At 38.9% G+C, this 10,749-nt stretch overlaps 1 protein-coding gene across 1 annotated transcript in view; it reads right to left on the bottom strand.

Annotated features, from left to right (window-relative positions):
• Positions 1-327: 327 nt before the first annotated feature.
• LOC135506652 (storkhead-box protein 2-like) overlaps positions 328-10,749 on the bottom strand; it is a 49,102-nt gene continuing 38,680 nt past the window's right edge. The window contains exon 5 of the mRNA XM_064925971.1: positions 328-6,571. Coding sequence (XP_064782043.1) covers positions 6,367-6,571 — 205 coding nt within the window. The 3' untranslated portion in view covers positions 328-6,366. The remainder of the gene's footprint in view (positions 6,572-10,749) is intronic.

The following is a 10,749-nucleotide window of genomic DNA, read 5'->3' as shown; positions in this document are numbered from 1 at the left end:
CATTCGCACCCCAGCCAACCACGCTCCTTTCATTTTTGCCTTAAGTACCCTTCTGTCTTATGTAACCCTACCAAATGTAACATACTGTTTCATATTTGAGTGTCTCGGATTTACCGTTTACTATGTAACGTCTAGTCTATGAGATCAGGCTGCACCAAAACACTTTTCAAGCATTATCCAATCATTGGACACAGGACCCCACCTGTTCTTTATTGTAATTCGAGCAGCAATAGCTGCACAGTTGAAACAGTGGGGAATATGCCCCTAAAATGCATTCATAGCACTGAATGCAAGCATAACTTTGGATCGGAGAATGAATAATCCATACGCGGTAGTGGGAGGTTTTATTGAAATGTATTTTACAAAGTTCGATATTGATGTCGTTATATAGGGTCACTCGATACAAGTCCATTACTTTGTACTGAAACATTGGCGAGGAGATTAAAACCTGTACCTTGTGTGTCCTCATAAACAAATAAACAAACATCACAGTAGAAGTGCAGTAGATGATGACCCGCACTGCAATGTCTGAAAGCAGAATTCCTCTTTGTCCCATTATCATCATCATCATCATCATCATCATCATCACACTACCCAATATGCACATTTAGATACATACTGCCATGTCTTCTGCAGTTGTATAATGTTTGTGCCAATTATTCACAAGGGTGTTTTTATTAAGGCAGCTTACTTCAATGCAAGGGGAAAAACAACACAAAAAAATGTAGTTAGTTGTATGATGTTTAGTCTGTACAGTAAAATAAGTAGTTTACGTTAACAATATAATTTCCATATAATGTTTTCATTGGAGGAAGTGTTGCATTCCTATTTTGTCTACTAAAACATTATAGTTTAGTGACAGTGCACAAAAGTCCAGGTCTACAAATGGAGACGGTAAAGCAGAGGAGCACTAAAACTTGTTTATTTATCACTGATGAAGGATTAGGTCACACTGCAGAAGAATGTTTGACCATAATAATGTAGTAGCTACATTATAGCTGGATTAACAAATGGTCCACTAACAATGAAAAAATTACTGTTGTAAGTGGTTTCAGTGTAATTAAATGCATTTGATTTCCCAATTTACTCATGTAAATGAGCTCTCGTGTAACAAGCCTACCATGTAGCCTAACTCCTTTGTCCATCTTACCACCTTCAACTCTACTGTTGAGTATGTAAAGGTTCATTACAATTCACTTTTATATGAATCCAACGGCGCCGTCAGTGAACTATTTGGTAATGCGCCACTAATGAGTTGTTGTCAGTCAATAATATACATTTTCCAGGAGGGTTGCCTTTAAATGTGCTTTAAAGTGCTGTGGTTTAAATTTAACTTAAGCCTTTTCTTACAACATGAAAATAATGTGGGAATCTGGATCCAGTCATCCTCTTTCTCCCATGACTTTCCTTTAGCAGATACTTCATAAGCTTTACTTGCCAGACATACAGTATACAGTCGTAGCCAAAAGTTTTGAGAATGACACTAATATAAATTTTCACAAAGTCTGCTGCCTCGGTTTGTATAATGGCAATTTGCATATACTCCAGAATGTTATGAAGAGTGATCAGATTAATTGCAATTAATTGCAAAGTCCCTCTTTGCCATGCAAATGAACTGAATCGCAAAAAACATTTCCACTATATTTCAGCCCTGCCACAAAAGAACCAGCTGACATGTCAGTGATTCTCTTGTTGAACAGGTGTGAGTGTTGACGAGGACAAGGCTGGAGATCAATCTGTCATGCTGATTGAGTTAGAATAACAGACTGGAAACTTCAAAAGGAGGGTGGTGCTTGGAATCATTGTTCTTCCTCTCTCAATCATGGTTACCTGCAAGGAAACACGTGCCGTCATCATTGCTTTGCACAAAAAGGGCTTCACAGGCAAGGATATTGCTGCTAGAGAGATTGCACCTAAATCAACCATTTATCGGATCATCAAGAACTTCAAGGAGAGCGGTTCAATTGTTGTGAAGAAGGCTTCAGGGCGCCAAAGAAAGTCCAGCAAGCACCAGGACCGTCTCCTAAAGTTGATTCAGCTGCGGGATCGGGGCACCACCAGTACAGAGCTTGCTCAGGAATGGCAGCAGGCAGGTGTGAATGCATCTGCACACACAGTGAGGCGAAGGAGTTTTGGATGATGGCCCGGTGTCAAGAAGGGCAGCAAAGAAGCTACTTCTCTCCAGGAAAAACATCAGGGACACACTGATATTCTGCAAAAGGTACATGGATTGGACTGCTAAGGACTGGGGTAAAGTCATTTTCTCTGATGAATCCCCTTTCCGATTGTTTGGGGCATCTGGAAAAAAGCTTGCCGGAGAAGACAAGGTGAGCGCTACCATCAGTCCTGTGTCATGCCAACAGTAAAGCATCCTGAGACCATTCATGTGTGGGGTTGCTTCTCAGCCAAGGGAGTGGGCTCACTCACAATTTTGCCTAAGAACATAGCCATGAATAAAGAATGGTACCAACACATTCTCCGAGAGCAACTTCTCCCAACCATCCAGGAACAGTTTGGTGACGAACAAAGCCTTTCCAGTATGATGGAATAGGGCAAAAGTGCCAACCAACTAAGTGGTTCGGGGAACAAAACATATATAGGACAAAACAGATATGTTGGGTCCATGGCCAGGAAACTCCCCAGACCTTAATCCCATTGAGAATTTGTGGTCAATCCTCAAGAGGCGGATGGACAAACAAAAACGCACAAATTCGGATAAATTCCAAGCATTGATTATGCAAGAATGGGCTGCCATCAGTCAGGATGTGGCCCAGAAGTTAATTGACAGCATGCCAGGGCGGATTGCAGAGGTCTTGAAAAAGAAGTGTCAACACTGCAAATATTGACTCTTTGCATCAACTTCATGTAATTGTCAATAAAAGCCTTTGACACTTATGAAATGCTAGTAATTATACTTAAGTATTCCATAGTAAAACCTGACAAAGATATCTAAAGACACTGAAGCAGCAAACTTTGTGGAAATTAATATTTGTGTCATTCTCAAAACTTTTGGCCATGACTGTAGCTCTCTAATATTCCTTGGCCAAAAACATAGCTTACCCCAAAATGGAGTATAGTAACATTTCCCGGAACCTTTGTCAATTGATTATAGTCAAATCACTCGAGGCACACATTCACTGAAAGAAATAACCCAATAATCATGAGGTACAGGTTCTTCAAACCTAGGTTTAAAATAATTTCAAATACCTTAATTGTGCTTGATTGAGTTTGCCTGTTGCAAAAGTCCCAAAAGTGCAAATAGCACCCTCCTGGTACACCAGGCAGGCTAATGCAAAACCTCAAAGTATTTGAGAGATTTCAAATGGTATTTGAACTCAGATCTGGTTCTTACTGACTTCAAAGATTTTCAACAATCCAATCCAGTTCTCTAGTACAGGCTATTGTAAATGTATTTTCATTGCTAAAATGTCTAACTTTGAACGTGGCATTGCATTCCCTTCTTTAAAAATAATTTAAATAAAAGGGCATACAGTATATTTCTTTCATGGACTTTGGCTAGTATAGCTTATTAGCCATGAAATAAATATCTTTAAACAAGTTACCAGCAGTTACACCTTAATGTTTTAATGAGATAAGATGCCCACTAGACCTTCAGGGCTAATCATCCTAAACTATGTCGGTAACGTTTAAACACTGTGGATTTTCTGATGATTGTTGCTCCCCTCACAACATTTATCTGTAAGCAGTTAGAAACAACTTTTACAAACAACCCTCATTATCTATAACTTTCTAAATGTTGCATCCTGCCTTTGGTGAGCAAGACTATCAATAAATGAGTATAGACTAAGGAAGACTCCTGCCAATCAAATAGGCTACCAAAAGGCCAGAAATTATTCCCGCACCATCTCTGATAGCAGACATCATGCTAAAGACACGTTAGGAAAACAAAACAAACTAACTACGGCCTCAGCAACTGGCTTGAATAGCAAGCTAGTTTTGTATGGAGGCTGCAAACAAAATCTATGCTTATATTGATTAATCTACATTATCCATTATTTAATCTTTCCCTTTGTCTCCACTCCGTCTCACTGTTACTAACTTGATCATAATCTAGGATTTCACAGAATCTTTTATCAAGTGTGATCATGATCATCCATTGGCCTATAGTTACCAGACATTGATTAAGTGATTGACATAGCATTTGTGATATATGACATTCACGAGCATGTTGATATGTCACTTGTTTTATAATGAACACCACTGTTTGTGTCATGACAAAAATGGAATCTTCTTGCCTTACAATCATCCCAGCGGGCAAAACCAGTTGTAGTGCCGTCAGGTTCACATTTTGTGATGTCATGGTCATATTTTGTTAGGTCATTAGCTAATGACTGTAAAATAATGTTTTTATATTTTTTTAACTACCATAAAAAGACGCCTTTACCTCGTTGTATTCAGGTTATGCAGTCTTTCCCAGGCATCTTGATGTTGTTATGAAAAAGGTATCTTTAACTGGTTGTAGTCAGGTTATATGACATAACTTTAATCACATTTCAACCAACATTTTTGCCCACTGGGAGGAGACTGTTGATAACTTTTTTTAAAGAGTTTCAAAGTAGAAGTGAATACAATAGTACAATTGGATGTGTAGTTCATTAATTGATCACTATCATGCAAGATTGATAAACTTACTGTGTTTTATGGGCATCATAAATATATCAATTCCTTCAATAATGCACATTGCAATTCTGCATGTGGGAGGTCATTAACTTAACCCCTAAAGTAGCTTTGATGCATGGACTTGTTTCAGGACAATTTACAATAAAGTTAAGTCCTTTCAAAACGTTGCCTTTAATTGTCAGTCACGCTATAAAGCAGATCTTCAGCGTTGCGGATTGAATAGAGCGTTTCATTATAGAAATCTTAGCACCTGTACAAGATAAACAAATTTCTAATACACGATACTTAGAGTATTGTGATACAAACAATATTGTGAATAAAGAGGCAAGACTGCAATAACTCTTCACTATTCTCTTGCAAGGTAGCCATCACTAGTCTGCATGCTCTAATATTTGGAGAGATTTTGCAATTTGCAAAACAATTTAGGAGCTGATCAATTTCATAAAACACTTCATTTCAGATAAACACTGCAGACATAAGTTGTATAAATGCCTTGATGGCTCTGGCAATGATAGTGATAAACATGTTAAGGGAAACAAGGTGTTTGTCTGTCCTATACCCCTGGGATATATAGTTACAATTTGCTCCCGCTGCAACCATTTATTTTATGGTCTATCTATGCATACTCTGGCAAACATGTTGTGAAAAGGCAAACACATCTGAAACAAACATAAAAGTAAAGGAGGAGTCAAACCAATTACAACACTCAGCAAGCCACTAATTAGCGAGGCCAACTCCTCACACACCTCCAACAAGATTACAGACAGAGTGTGTGTGCGTGTGTTCAAGAAAATATTCTTATGACCTGAGATTATATGTTGGATAAAGATTTTTTTTTTTAATTTAGTCTTAAATACCACAGAAAAGGCACATTAGTGCTTCAGGATGGAAACTTAATAATTCAACTAACAATGTAAAACAACTGTTTTCCATTACTAAATTGTCAATATTCGTTTTAACGATTTCATTTTGGTCATTTAAATATAAAAAAAAGATTTGAGTATACATTATTGTACTTATGAATAAATTATACTGTATGGATAGAACTACAATAGCCTATTTTGCTTTGCGCTACACAAATCGGAACCTCTGACATTTTGCCTTTCCACCTTCTCATCTCTTCCTTCATTATTTTTAATACTGTGCATCAACATACAAATATGATAATTCTCCTGATAAATTATTTCTAATTCTTGATAGAAAACATTTCATTGGACATGGATTGGAAATAACATGTAAAAGTATAGATTTTCCCAAATGTGACTCCAATCCTAAATGTATCAACATTTCTCTAATACCAACACTGAGGAATCTGGAAATCCCCCCCAAAAAAAATCAAAGTTGATATAATCCAAATCAAGATAATTCCTGATCGGCTCTCTTGCAATGGGAGACAAAATGAATCTGGCCAGGATAGTTTGTTATTTTGTGGTTGTCATTTTGTTTGTTTGTTTTTTGCAGTGAAGTTTTTGAAGCTGTGGGAACAGTCTCTGGAAGCCATGCCTGTGAGGTTAACAGTCCCAGTAGTAGTTGGATTTTCTGGGGGTTGGGTGAGGGAGGGTGGACATGTGTGTGTGGATGGGTGAGGAGAAGGTGGGGGCACAAAGTGACCCAACTTCTGCCTTCTACACCCCCCCGCCCATTACCCCCAATGGTCCCTACCATAACCTTAATAATCCACCTCCTCCATCTCAGGCCTTGATGTCTGTCAGTCTGTATATCAGGTCAGACGCTGGTGATGGACGCCAGGCAGGTTGAAGACTTCTGCAGTTTCTCAGGCTGTGCAGTACGGGGGGGTTCAGGAATGGCGCGAAAGCTGAACGGCGGACCGTTGCTGGTGGTGCCCATGTGGCCCGGACTCAATGCTGGATTCTGTCGTCTATTGCTCTCCATGATGCTCGACGTGTTGGAAGCCAGGCTTTCACGTGTCCTGCCACGACAGTAATAGGGAGACACGTCCGTGTAGTAAAGAGAAGGAGAGAGAAAGACAATTAGAGGATGGGGACAACGGAGACTTGCAATAAGTGGAAAGCAAACTAGCCACTGCCACCAACAGCTTCATTTTCTAACCAAAAATGGGATTGTGTAGCTCTATGACTAACTGAAGGTTTATTTGGGAGGATTTGGGCATGCAATTTACACCATACTAACTTGGGGACATTGTGTTTTGGTTAGAATAATATTAGCGGTTGGGTGCAAAGGCTTGTCCAAAGACTTCTTTCAAGGTAATGTGTAAAATTGTAATTTGGCTATCCAAAACCCCATGTGTCAAACACAAGGACCGCGGGCCGGAACCGGCCTGTGACACATTTCTATCTGGCCTGGGCAATGATTTGGGTTGTCAAATCATTTTGCCGTGAAGCATGCACAGCCAACATGCTGTGCTCCAAAGGCAGTACATTGCCACACATTTCTCTTCCTAGACACACACACACACAGCTCCTCCCAGACCCACAGACACCCATGAGCCAGCCAGCCCACTGTATCATATCATTACTAAACATTTGCAGCATCCCCAATTGTTCTCCTTAATGGCACTGATTGTGTTGTTGAAACTACGTTATTGCTGTACTACAGAAAGTGTTGTCAAAAAGTTGCATACATGAGTATAAATCAGGACACATGCAAGTATGATGAGTCAACCGTTTATGTCAACAGAAATTACAACCTGATACGCTCCCATATTGTGCTGGTTACAGTTGAAGTCAGAAGTTTACATACACTTAGGTTGGATTCATTAAAACTAATTTTTCTACCACTCCACAAATGTCTTGTCAACAAACTATAGTTTTGGCAATTTGGTTAGGACATCTACTTTGTGCATGACAAGTCATTTTTCCAACAATAAACAAAATATTATTTCACTTATCACAATTCCAGTCTGACGTTTACATACACTAGGTTCACTTGTGCCTTTAAAAAGCTTGGAAAATTCCAGAAAATTATGTCATGACTGTAGAAGCTTCTGATGGGCTAATTGACATCATTTGAGCCAATTGGAGGTGTACCTGTGGATGTATTTCAAGGCCTACCTTCAAACTCAGTGCTTCTTTGCTTGACATCATATGAAAATCAAAAGAAATCAGACAAAAACTTGTAGACCTCCACAAGTCTGGTTCATCCTTGGGAGCAATTCCCAAACGTCTGAAGGTACCACGATCATCTGTACAATCAATAGTACGCACGTACAAAAAAACATGGGACCACGCAGCTGTCATACCGCTCAGGAAGGAGACACGTTCTGTCTCCTAGAGATGAACGTACTTGTGCGAAAAGTGCAAATAAATCCCAGAACAATAGCAAAGGACCTTGTGAAGATGCTGGAGGAAACAGGTACAAAAATATCTATATCCACAGTAAAACGAGTCCTATATCGACATAACCTGACAGGCCGCTCAGCAAGGAAGAAGCTACTGCTCCAAAACCACCATAAAAAAAGCCAGACTACAGTTTGCAACTGCACATGGGGACAAAGATCGTAATTTTTTAGGAAATGTTCTCTGGTCCGATGAAACAAAAATAGAACTGTTTGGCCATAATGACAATCGTTGTGTTTGGAGGAAAAAAGGGGAGGCTTGCAAGCCAAAGAACACCATCCCAACTGGTGCACTTCACAAAATGAGGGAGGAAAATTATGAGGACATCAGTCAGGAAGTTAAAGCTTGATCGCAAATGGGTCTTCCAAATGGACAATGACCCCAAGAATACTTCCAAAGTTGTGGCAAAATGGCTTAACTTCTCTTGGGATAGGGGGCGGTATTTTTACATCCAGATTATATTGTTCCCAAAGTAAACTGCCTGCTACTCAGGCCCAGAAGCTAGGATATGCATATAGATGTGGCAGACAAAACCCAGAGGACAAACCATCCCCCCCAAAAAAATGTTCATCCTACCACTGATTTCAATGGCTGGCACTTTTATAATAGGGCAAAATCGTGCACGATTGCAGTTCCTAGGGCTTCCATTAGATGTCAACAGTCTTTAGAAAGAGTGTCAGACTGGTTTTTGTAAAAATGGCCCAGAAATTGTAGTTTTTCTAGGTGGCTCCCATTTTGGCTGTAGTGGGTCCAAGCGCATGAATGAGAGTGCGTTCTTTGGTATTTTTCTCCAGTAAAGACAATAACAATTCTCCGTCTTAAATTTGATTGTTTATTTGCGTATTAGGGTACCTAAGGGTTGATTATAAACGTTGATTGACTTGTTTGGAGTTTATTGGTAACGTTTGGGATTCATTTTGTATGCATGATGAAGGAGGGAAAACGAGTGGATTATTGACTGAAGTGCACCAGCTAAACTTTTATGGATATAAAGGAGTTTATCGAACAAAAGGACCATTTGTAATGTAACTGGGACATTTTGGAGTGCCAACAGAAGAAGATCTTCAAAGGTAAGGCATATATTATATCGCTATTTCTGACTTTCGTGTCGCAACTCCCTGGTTGAAAATGATTTGTTATGCATTTGTGTACTGGGTGCTGTCCTCAGATAATCGCATGGTTTGCTTTCACCGTGAAGGCTTTTTGAAATCTGACACGGTGGCTGGATTAACAACAAGTTAAACTTTATTTTGATGTATTGCACTTGTGATTTCATAAACGTTTAATAATTATCATAATTTAATTTGAATTGGCGCTCTGCAATTTCACCGGATGTTGGCCAGGTGGGACGGTAAACTGATCCACTGATCCGCAAGAAGTTAAGGACAACAAAGTCAAGGTATTGGAGTGGCCATCACAAATCCCTGACCTCAATCCCATAGAACATTTGTGGGAAGAACTGAAAAAGTGTGTGCGAGCAAGGAGGCCTACAAACCTGACTCAGTTACACCAGCTGTGTCAGGAGGAATGGGCCAAAATTCACCCAATTTATGGTGGGAAGCTTGTGGAAGGCTACCTGAAACATTTGACCCAAGTTAAACAATTTAAAGGCAATGCTACCAAATACTAATTAGGTGTATGTAAACTTCTGCCCGACTGGGAATGTTATGAAATAAATAAAAGTTTAAATAAATCATTCAATCTATTATTGTTCTGACATTTCACATTCTGAAAATGAAGTGGCAATCTTAACTGACCTAAGACAGGGAAATTTTACTAGGATTAAATGTCAGGAATTGTGAAAACTTAATTGAAATGTATTTGGCTAAGCTGTATATAAATTTCCGACTTCAACTGTAAGTGTTTCCCATTTATAGAGTGCAGCGGAGGAAACGCGCACAGACACATGCCACATCCTAGTCTATTAAAATGTTGCAGTCTGGCTTCTGTTTTTAAAGCTTTACAATGGATAACCAAAAAACGAAACCTGTACAAAGGGTAAATGTAGGCCTATTAAGGCAACATTTGAGCAGTAGCCTAGGCTGGCTACTCAACTACAATACATTTCCAGGGCACCATACAGCAGTGGTGTGAAGTACTTAAGTAAAAATACTTTAAAGTCCTACGTAAGTAGTTTATTGGGGTATCTGCACTACTTTACTATTTACATTTTTGGCAACTTTTACTTCACTACATTCCTAAAAAAATAATGTAATTTTTAGTCCATACATTTTCGCTGACACCCAAAAGTACTCGTTACATTGAGACAGAATTTTATTCCTTTGCTTCTATTGGTATGTAATTGACATTTAGTGGTAGTTGCAGGTGGAAATGCAACTACCACTAAATGTCAATTACATAACAATAGAAGCAAAGGAATAAGAATCAACAAGAGTAAAACATACTTTTTAAAATGCTGCTCAACACTGCTAGTGAGCATTTGTACCGCTAATTAGCATGGTCACCGCAACTAAAAGGTTTGGCTTAATTACGATTAGTTTGTGTTTACAAGGTTGACAACAATAGCAAAAAAAAATCTAAACATCCTTGCAACTGAAGTTTTTGGGTTTATGACAAAGTAAGAAACACTACTAAGCCATTTTATGCGTCCTTCAAAAAAACATTACTAAATCGAATATAGCTAAAATGTGACATATACAGTGGGGCAAAAAAGTATTTAGTCAGCTGCCAATTGTGCAAGTTCTCCCACCTAAAAAGATGAGAGAGGCCTGTAATTTTCATCATAGTTACACTTCAACTATGACAGACAAAATTAGAAAAAAAATCCAGA

This window comes from Oncorhynchus masou, chromosome 20 (assembly GCF_036934945.1).
Source record: "Oncorhynchus masou masou isolate Uvic2021 chromosome 20, UVic_Omas_1.1, whole genome shotgun sequence".
Lineage (NCBI taxonomy): Eukaryota > Metazoa > Chordata > Actinopteri > Salmoniformes > Salmonidae > Oncorhynchus > Oncorhynchus masou.
Note: the sequence above shows the minus strand (reverse complement) of the source record. Positions and strands in the feature narration are given on the sequence as shown.